This window comes from Belonocnema kinseyi, chromosome 6 (genome assembly GCF_010883055.1).
Source record: "Belonocnema kinseyi isolate 2016_QV_RU_SX_M_011 chromosome 6, B_treatae_v1, whole genome shotgun sequence".
In the NCBI taxonomy this organism is placed as follows: domain Eukaryota; kingdom Metazoa; phylum Arthropoda; class Insecta; order Hymenoptera; family Cynipidae; genus Belonocnema; species Belonocnema kinseyi.
Genome location: NC_046662.1, coordinates 90,992,743 through 91,003,893, shown reverse-complemented (window position 1 = coordinate 91,003,893; position 11,151 = coordinate 90,992,743). Strand labels below are relative to the sequence as shown.

At 30.6% G+C, this 11,151-nt stretch overlaps 1 protein-coding gene across 16 annotated transcripts in view; it reads left to right on the top strand.

The window, feature by feature from the left end:
* The window catches only part of LOC117174134 (neo-calmodulin-like), a 338,301-nt gene extending 332,093 nt beyond the window's left edge, over positions 1-6,208 (top strand). For 15 of the 16 annotated variants that reach the window (XM_033362929.1, XM_033362936.1, XM_033362934.1 and 12 more), the window contains one exon: positions 5,123-5,154. In XM_033362929.1, coding sequence (XP_033218820.1) covers positions 5,123-5,154 — 32 coding nt within the window. Of the gene's footprint in view, positions 1-5,122 lie in introns of all 16 variants that reach the window. The other variant, XM_033362928.1, reaches the window with a different exon arrangement.
* Positions 6,209-11,151: the final 4,943 nt, after the last annotated feature.

Below are 11,151 nucleotides of genomic sequence, written 5' to 3'. Positions count from 1 at the left end.
TAGGCTAATTGAAGCTCTGTTGATTGTTTCAGGAGAAAGCTTGTTATTTTTTATTCACTTGTCTTAATATTCTTTAATTTTTGAGTAACTTACTTTAATTAAATCGGCAAAAATTATGCTAACTCACGTCTCATTAATGGTGAACAAAATATTTCGTGAAAATCTCAGGAATCCCAAGCTCTTCAGGGAAGAGCGTTAATGTTTGTTGTAGAAAAGACATCTCCCCCTCATCTATTCTATTCATACATAACAAACAAACTTTTCAGTATAATGAAAAAACACAGAAATAGATTTTAATCAAAATCATTCAAATCAAAGTTAGCCTAGTAATTCTAAAAGGTGTCTTAACTTAAACATTTATTTAATTGTAAACATTACAGGAACTTAAAGGTTGTTTTAAAAGGAAAAAAAGTTGGAAACATCTCAATATTATTATTATTGAAACGGAAAGAGAAAATCTCATCCAACCTCAAGCTTTTTCCAATAGATAGTTTGCCAATAGATGGCGCCAGCTGTAAGTGTTGATCGATTTTGATATTCAAAACGTCATGAACCAAGCTTAGACATATGGCAAAAAAACCGTTTTAACACATTAGTGATTTTATTTTAGCGTCATATACTTTTGGTTGTGTGAAAATGTTTTATTTTGTGACAAATAATGGTCATTTGCGGGAAGTATTGATTTTCTTCTTTCATTCGAAGAAAACGGCGGTTGAAGCGAATCGAGAGCACCAAAAAGTTTTCGGAGATGCTGCTCTGAGTGAAACAACGTGCCGTGACTGGTTCCGTCGCTTCAAAGACGATGATTTCAATATTGACGACCGTCCGCGTGAAGAAACGCCAAAAACCTCCAAAGACGCTGAATTAGAGTCATTGCTAAATGAGGATCCGTACCAAATGCAAGAATAGCTTACTTCAGCATTCATAATTACCCGCCAATCCATTTCCAAGCGATTGCATGCGTTAGGAATGATTAAAAAACAAGGATCTTGAGTTCCTTATGATTTGTGCCATTTGAGCGTCGTTTTTTCGCATGTGAAAAACTGCTTCAGCGGCAAAAGAGGAAGGGTTCTCTTCAAGCCATTCTGATGGATGATGAAAAATGGATTCATTACAGCAACCCAAAGAGAAGAAAGTCATAGGGACTGCTCGGTCATGCTTATACGTCGTGGGCTTCGCCGAATATTCACGCATCAACATTTCCCGCAAATGACAATTATTTGGCACAAAATCGGACATTTTAACACAACCAAAAGTATATGACGCCAAAATAAAATCACTAATGTGTCAACACGGTTTTTTTTACCATATCTCTAAGCTTGGTTCATGACGCTTTAAATGTCAAAATCGACCAGCACTTACTGCTGGAGCCATCTATTGGCAAACATAATTTTGATAATTATTTAAACAAAAATAATTACCAACTGCAAAATTTCAGACTTATGAAGTTCATTATATACGTATTTAGCAGTACCTAATTCTCAAACTTATTTAATATAATCTATCGTATAATTTATCATTATTTATTATTAATTTATGATTTTAAATGTGAGAGATTTTCAAAAGATAACACAGCCACACAAAAAAAAGTGTGCGGATCTGGTAACAAGACACACGTATTCCTATGGATTTTGGGGCGCTGAATTTAAATTCGATATCAAAAATCACCCATCACGTCATGGTTGAGCCATAACCTCAACAAATGACGAAAAATCATGCACTGAGGCTATTAAATTTCAAAATAATGCCAGTGATGCAAATTTTCACTTCAAAAACATGCCGACAACTGTGAAGGATCAACCCTTGCCTGATATAAACTTATTTAACATAACTTTACCCAACAGAACCTTACCTCACCTAACCTGAATTAACAGAAATTCATTGAACTACACGTAAAGCTCTGGAAGCATATTTTCCCAGTAGCAAATGTGTGCTACATCGAATGGGTCAACTGGAGCCTAACCTAGAAATAAATCTAACCTAGTCTAACCTAACCTAACCTCACGAAACACAATTAAACTGATTGTGTTGTCCCGTTGTGTTTGTGGTACCGTTTGAATCAGTTTGGACTTAACCTGCAAAGAGGTCAAACCTATCCTAACCTAAAAAACCTAACCTAACTTAACTTCACGTAACACAATTAAACTCATTGTGTTGTCTCGTTGTGTTTGCGGTACCGTTTCATTCAGCTTCGGCTTAACCTCTATAGAGGCTTAACCTATCCTAATCTAACAAAACCTGACCTAACCTAATCTAGCCGAATGAAATTCAACCACACGTGTAGCTATGTAAGCGTACGGTTCTCAGTCTTAAATGTGTGCTATACTTATTAGGTTAACTCGATCTTAACCTACAAATGAAGAAAAAAGGACACGTTATAGCAGGCAGAAAATAGACTGAACTAGGTCTATAAATCAATTTCATTACGATAAAAAGCAAGATAAAATGTAAACACGAAAGATAGTATAAATATATCCCTTAAGTTTAAGAAAAGCAGTGAGAAAAAAATTTTAAATAAAACTCTTATTCATTTTCATGTTGAAGTTAGAGTTCTACATTTTAATTGATACAAACATTATCAGGTTAATTGAAATGGCGTCAATTCTACTTGTAGTTCTAAGTTTCTTCAAATGAGTAATGTGCGTCTAAATTTTTAACAACCTGTAGTGCAATGAAATAAATTTTATTGTGTTACAACGGGAACACTTAAGTTAAGTTGTACTGCGTTAAGCAAAATTTCGTTAGGTTATGTTAAGTTAGATTCATTTGTAGGTTAAGATCGAGTTAACCTATTAAATATAGCACACATTTAAGACTGAGAACCGTACGTTTACATAGCTACACGTGTGGTTGAATTTCATTCGGCTAGGTTAGGTTAGATCAGGTTTTTTTAGGTTAGGATAGGTTTGACCACTTTGCAGGTTAAGCCCAAGCTGATTCAAGCGGTACCGCAAACACAACGGGACAACAGAATCAGTTTAATTGTGTTTCGTGAGGTTAGGTTACGTTAGGTTAGGCAAGGTTAGATTTATTTCTAGGTTAGGCTCGAGTTGACCCATTCGATGTAGCACACATTTGCTACTGGGAAAATATGCTTCCAGAGCTTTACGTGTAGTTCAATAAATTTCTGTTAATTCAGGTTAGGTGGGTTCAGGTTCTGTTGGGTAAAGTTATGTTATGTTAAGTTGATTTTGAAATTTATTTGCCTCAGTGCATGATTCTTCGTCATTTTTTGAGTTTATGGCTCAACCATGACGTGATGGGTGATTTTTGATACCGAATTTGAATTCAGCGCCCCAAAATCCATAGGAATACGTGTGTCTTGTTACCAGATCCGCACACTTATTTTTTGTGTGGCTGTGTAATTCGTGAGTATTATGTTAAAGAATGTTTTCAGGAATCACTGATCAAAGAAACTGGTCTAAGAAGAAATATAATATTAAGAATAACAGTGAATAGTGGTCTTTTTCTCTGGACATGGAAATTACTCTTTTAGAGAACATTCATATCCCGCGGTTTTTAAAACGTGTCAGCAATTTAAAAAAAATGTATTATATGTGTATAACGTTCCAATGGATGAGGTACCAATAACATAAAAACTTTATTCTTAATCCCTTCTGGAGTTATTAAAAAGTTTTAATAATGTTTTTTTTTTATTACATATAATATGTGAACGTCAATATAAAAAGAGCCCGTATGGTCGACTCTACTTTGAGAAATATTCTCACTTTTGTAAGTCAGGGTCAAAATTATGATTTTGGGTTTAACTATACTAATTTTAATGATACTAGCACCTACGCATGATTTATTGGCATAAGGGTTCTTCTTTCATACGGACCTACACATATAAGGTTCCAAAATGCACGGTTGCAATATCAGTAAAAACAATACGAACTTCTATTCATTAACACTCCCAATCTCTACTGAAGGCGTGAGAAAAAGTAGGAAAATTGATTTGTTTTTAAATGGGTCTAACTCTTTTTATCTAGTTTTAAAATAGTCGCACTGCATACCAGAAACGACAACCGATACAAAATCAGGATGAAAAATAAAATTAGGAAAATAAAAAATTAAACTTCGTCACTTAAGCAGAGAAATTCCGCAGATACGAAATATCTGTTAGGGTGCTTTAGCGACTTACTTCAATAACTTCAATTCGCCAAAGATCTACCGTAACCTTTTGTAGTTTTGCACTTACTCCCAATATATAAGTTACATAGACTGATGATGTACATTCTATATTGCTATTCGAACAAAGGTAAGAACTTGTTCTTTTACATGTTATAAACTCAATAACATAATAATACTCAAAGGGTTGACAAAAATAAGTTGCATTCAAGGTTACATATAATATTTTTAGCTATTTATTCTTCTTAGTTCATCACCGAATGTCACATAATTCGCATATTTCCTGCACACAAGCTCGTATAATAAACTGCAAAAAGTATCACCCAACATTTCTTTATATCATATGCACAATGTAAAAAACAGTGATACTAAAATATTCAATAATGGACATTTGTACAAAAAAGAAAAACTTTGTACAATTCTCTTTTTAATTACATTTATTGTCAATAAATGTAGAAATACTAAAATAAAATAATTAAAACTCTAGTCAGTATTCCAAATTTATATTGAAATGTTAGTCGCCTCAAGCACACTGTCAGATATTTTGTATCTGCGGGCACGCGTCTACCACCACTCTCGCTCTCCAGCCGAAATAGTGCTAAGCGCAAAACATTTGTTCCTGGCGGGAATTTCTCCGGCTTAGGCATGTCTGGCTTAACCGTAGATACTATAAATATTTAATAGATAAAATTCTTCGTTTTTGAAAATTTTGGATAACTGTAATATTTTTTAACGTAGGAAATGTCATTAAAAAATCGAAAATTAAATTTCATAGCTAAAAATAAAATAATTTAAAAAGTCTAAAAGCAAATTCTCAGCATTCGTTAGAAGTCAACATATTTATAAGTTCGATTATCGATTAATAAAATAAAAAAGAGCGTTTTATAACTTTTATTAAAAAAAAAAAGAATTAAAACATTCAACACGCATTTTTTCCCCATTCAGCATTTGCTGCCCATTAAGTATTTTCTAACAATATTTTTATTCATTACAGAGTTTGTGACTATCCTGACATCGAAGAATTAGCTCTCGGGGCGTATAAAGGCTGCCAAAAAAGATGGACGAGAAGTCGGCAAGGCAGCAAAGAAAATGGATGGCAATCAAGTTTCTTTCTCTAAGATTGTAACGAAGCATTTTCCTCGTTCTTCTTCCCAGAGTAAGAGCAAAAAAGAAGAGGAAAAGAAAAAAGAAGAGAAAAAAAAATAAGAAGAAAGTTAAATAACAGAAAGAAAACAACCAGAAGAAGAAAGAAGAAAGAGAAAGCAGCTCTCAGAGAGAAGCGTACTCTTTGATTTCCTGCTACACCATACTTCATAAGGAAGAGTTATTTTTGCCGTAAGCTTTCTCCATTTTGCCAAAAAATTTGAGTCGCGCTAAAATCTCTGCTGACTCTCATTCTTCGATCATAAGAGAAAGAGTATATGTAAATTAAAAAGGCAAAAAGTGTTAAAAATTCTTTCGTAAGTGCAGGATTAATATTTTGAAAAAGAACATTTCAATTGAGATTTTCACGAAATATTTCGTTCACCATTAATGAGACGTGAGTTAGCATAATTTTTGCCAATTTAATTAAAGTAATTTACTCAAAAATTAAAAAAATATTAAGACAAGTGAATAAAAAATAACAAGCTTTCTCCTGAAAGAATCAACAGAGCTTCAATTAGCCTATCTATTATCTAAATATATAAATTTATGCTATTTCCGTCATTTTCATTTTACATACACATGCGGACTCGCTTCGATCCGTGTAAGTAAGCGCGTAAATTATTCTATATATAATTCAATATTAATTCTTAACTTATTTCATTATTCAATTCCTAGATTTATTATTAGATATATATTTTTTTATTACACGTCTCGTGGTTTGTAGCACAAATATCTAAATAATTATTTATTATTTTATTATTTTTAGTATACAAATAATCATAAATGCGCTCGTTAAAGCAGATAAATGATATTTTTTTACTTTTCTTGACTGTTCGTCAGTTTCCGTCTTCTTCGGACATTCTGCTCTGCATTGTCAACTCAAAAAAGTCTTCTCAATGTTAATATAGGAATAATACAAACTTACTTCCTCTAGAGAAGATTTAACTGATCTTTTCTAAAATCACTTTACTTTACAGTATTTTACATTATTTAGAATTCAATTCTTAGGAATATATCGGTCAGATCTTCTCTTCAAATTTCTTCAGGGAAGAGCGTTAATGTTTGTTGTAGAAAAGACATCTCCGCCTCATCTATTCTATTCATACATAACAAACAAACTTTTCAGTATAATGAAAAAACATAGAAATAGATTTTAATCAAAATCATTCAAATCAAAGTTAACCTAGTAATTCTAAAAGGTGTCTTAACTTAAACATTTATTTAATTGTAAACATTACAGGAACTTAAAGGTTGTTTTAAAAGGAAAAAAAGTTGGAAACTTCTCAATATTATTATTATTGAAACAGAAAGAGAAAATCTCACCCAACCTCAAGCTTTTTCCTTTTTCATACTCTCGAATTTTTTGTAATTTTCACAATTCTATCAACACAAAATTATTGATATCTTTTAGAATTACTTGGCAAACTTTGATTGCAGTGATTCTAATTGTAATCTATTTCTATTTTGATTCCTCTGGTAACTTTTTACTTGGCGAAATTTTTTGCATCGTAGATGTTTTTCGTGAGATTTCAGTTTTTCTTTGATAAAATTTTAATAAAATAAAATACTTGCTTCAAAATAATGAACATATTTAATACTCACAACAATAAAATTCATGTAATATGGTAACAATCGGTTTAAAAGTTTCATACTAATTTTTTTTATTCCAAAAGCCCGCAATAACACCCAAAAACTTAATTTAAAATAAGTAAAACAAATATTCAACACCTCTGTTAAGTCTTAGTTTTCTACAAGACCTCCCAGAGATGGTGTAAATATTTTAGTACTGTGTGACTTTTTTCAACTTTTGAAAATTTAAAAATAACAACTACAAATTGTTATGACATTCTTACACCGAGTGCAGACATTTTTCATACCAGTGAAATGTACTATACGCTTTTGCCGTGGCTAATTACTAAAAAATCATTTTTTTTGCTCAAAATATACAGAATATAAAAAAAATTTTGATGAATCAAAACTTCTTCAAAATTGTATAGAAAATTTCAAAAAAGAATAAATGAATAAAAAATTTACAAAAAATGGATAAAGAAATGGATAACCATTGAACAAACTTTCCAAACGGTTAAATATTGTAGACCGTATAGGTGTATCTAATTACTAAAAGTGACACCTGTTTTATTTTTTCTGAATCTTCTAAGTCTAATTCACCAAATATAGAATATACATATGCGGAGATTTTAGCTTTTGGGGATTTGTTGTTAATTCTAAAAGGTTTGATGCAAATAGGTTGCTGCAATGAGGTTTTTGCATAATTTCAAATAATTTTTTTCGCAATTAAAATAAAAGAATACTAAAAAATTCATTAATAATTGAATAATAATGATAATAATTTATTAATTAATAATTTAATAATAATTTTATGTAGTTTAAAAAAATGTATTATATAAAATTCATGCAACCTTGATCGAATAATAAATATTAGTTACTGATTGTTACCAAAATTATATTATTGACGAATTGATATTCTGTTTTTGTATTTAGATAAGTACAACAAATCTAGTTTAAAGCTAGATAAAAATTGTTAGAAAATCGCCTTTGGAAATATTTCATTATTTATTGTTTCCTTTGTAGTTGTCGAAATTCTAGAATGCCTTACTAAATTTTTCTTTGAAATATATGTTCGTGAAGCACGAACACTAATTTTCTCATTCCCAGGAAGCTACTCAAAAGATCGTTGTGCAAAGCACCTGAGAAAGTCTTTTTAAATCTGCGACTTTCCACTTATTACCTTTTAAAAGCCCTTAAGATTACCACATTTGAGCACGGCACCTAGGAAAGAAATAATTCCTCTAATGCAGTAGAACCTTTCTTTTATCCTGCCCAGTAATAAGCGTTGAATAGAGGAAAATTATTATCTTCAGATTTCAGCGTAAAAGTGAAAATTATTCTATTATTTTTAATGTAGGATTTTTCTATCTGTCTTAAATGTCACTATAAGAATAGGATATCTCCGAAACTAATTTATTTCTATTTCCATAGCGGCCGCAGTATAGGTTTCTATCCCCCAAAAGAGAACGTGTTTTCAATATTATATTTAATTCCTTGTAATTGTACCGACACATACATCTCACAAAGATGTCTTCTATTCTCCAAAAGTGTTCGCATTTTGAGATTATTTAATTCCTTCTAATAAGTTCACAAAATATGTGTAAGAAATTGTTTGAATACCTTCATGTGGAATATAAGTTTTGAAAATTTAATCTTAATCAATTCAAGTCCACCTCTAGAGTTAAAATTATTTTAATTCGCACATTTAAATAGATTTCTTTAATGCATTTTTAACGCGTTTAAATAAATTATTGAAATATAAATCAATATAAATTTGAATATTTTTCGAATTTATGAGTTATAAAAAGATTTAATACTGAAAAATAGGTTAAATGAATGCTTTCGTTAAATTTTACTAAGTCGATTGAGAGGAATAGGATTTGCACTTATTCTGTTCCCGTTGGGGGATTCTTAGACGGAGAAAAATCGCTATTCATAGGAATAAAAATTCTTCATTTTTATTAATTCAACGCTTATTACTGGGTGGTAAAATTTTATAAAACTAAATTCTCTTCACCAGCACGAAAGGCAGATTATGGTTAGGAAATGTTATCTAGAAACCATCGAGCGTCCTCGATGCTTTTGAAGCTCACAATAAAAAATGTAAAATCCAGATTTTTAAAAACTAAAAATATTCTTCTAGACTTTTTTAGAGTATACGTTGATACACATGCGTTTCGCATTTTTGTAAATATTTTACTTTTCACAACAACAAAATTTGCCACTGAAGGAAAATTATTCAATATTTGGATATTCTAAGGATCGAATTTTGAATTTTTAAACTCAAAACTAAAGAAAATAAATTATACAATTCTTTAGGCAATATGAAATTGCTAATCAAAAAAAATCTCTGAGTTTGTACTCTATATTTTATTTATAAAAAAGGCACGCGCTTGTATCAATTAGGTAACACGCAAATGTTACATGTTACTATATCAGTAAATTAGCAAGCATATATAAAATGTATATCAATGTCGTACTGCGTGCCAAAGACGACCAATGAATGAAGGGCGTTTCTGGTATGCAGATCAATATGAAGTTTGATGACGATTTTGATAATCGTTTTAATTAACGTTTGATGTGAAACGAACAGTGTATATTTTTAAGTGGACATAAGGTTAGCACAGGGACACGTGAAATAATACCCTCGCAACATAATATTAAATTTAAAAAATTAAGAATTGTAATTGATAATACGTGCAATCAGTCAAATATCAGCATAACAAAATCAGCTAATTAAAAAAAAATCAGGACTATTGTAAAGATTTGTGGTATTTTTCACACCCTGAGAAGTTTTTATCGACATAGAGACAGTTTCGAAAAAACGAAAGTGAAATGTGAGGATTGGAATTGGACAATAACGTTGTGTTTATTATATCACTAAAACCTGTTGCATCTAAGGCAGAATAAAAGCGGATATCTTATTATACATGTGTTATATATTCTATACGAATATACGTATATATTTACAAACAAGATTATATCTTACAGATAGAGTATCTGTCTAATCATGGATTATGGATTTCTCTTCTGCTTTTATATTTTGTTATGAATACAATCAGAAAGAATAAAACAAAGTATATTGAAATAGTATATAAGTTAATCGATTATAATAGTACTTTTCAATTCTGAAGTGCTTACAATTTTCATGAATGAACTTCTTTACCAAAATAAAAGTAAGTAATCTTATGATTTACACTTGATTTCATTTACGCGATATATCAAATATTTCCAAGACATTTAATGCTACGAAAATGCTCGAAAAAACTCGAAATCTTGTCAGTCTAAGAAAATGTTTGTACCAAAACGTATAAATTCCTAAAATGACGTTTATATTAAGTAAAGAGACGATAAGAATAATGTGGTTTCTGCGATTCACTAGGAAAATGGCTAAGCACCTGAAATAAGAACTCAAGTAGCAACGGGAAAATGTACCTTTATCTTTCTATTCGTTGGAGAAATTATTTGAATATCGATAAACTGTTTCACCAGGAACTTTTTTTCAATTTTATGAAGATGTATTAAAATTGTAAAGAAATTAAAATTAAAATTAATATTCGATTAAATAGGTTGAAGTTACTTCCACCCAAGGTTCGATGGTTGAACGAAGTAGGCAGGTATAAGTGCTTTGATTTATATTAATTCATGGGCATTATGATATTTTTAATTCCTCTCGATGAAACGACAATGTTTAGTACGTATTTCTTGAATCAAAACAATAGGAATATAAAACGTCCGGAAGACAATATATGTATATCATAAATGGTTTAACGAATCAAATCCAAAAGGATTTCGGTAGCCGAGTTGCGTCCAAAAGAAGAACAAATTATTTTTACTTCAACAAAGTAAGATAATCAATCTGGTGCACCTTTATAAAAGGTATGAAATTTACACCCAATAACCAACAAATCAGAAAGACAATGACGTCCTTAAATTATAAAAGTGCCATACTCTGCGGGCAATATTAATGACCAACAGCAACAATGTTAGTATTGAGATTCTTAGTATCGATCTATATTAATCTATTTCTTCCCTAAAGATGTAATGAAAGAAAATTAATTACTATTACTATTTTGTTCCTACTGTTTATTTACTTATGAAACTAAAAACAACTGTCATAAATTAAATTACTTTCAGGGCATCTGGGAAGAAATTTATTTCGAATTTATGTATAAAACTGCTTAAATTATTATAGAAATTATAAAGTCACGCTTATATTATGGGCTCGACATTGACGGTAATTTTGTTAATTAATGTTTAATTGGTATTAAAATTTGTAATACCAATACTTCCTGTCGTGTCGAGTGC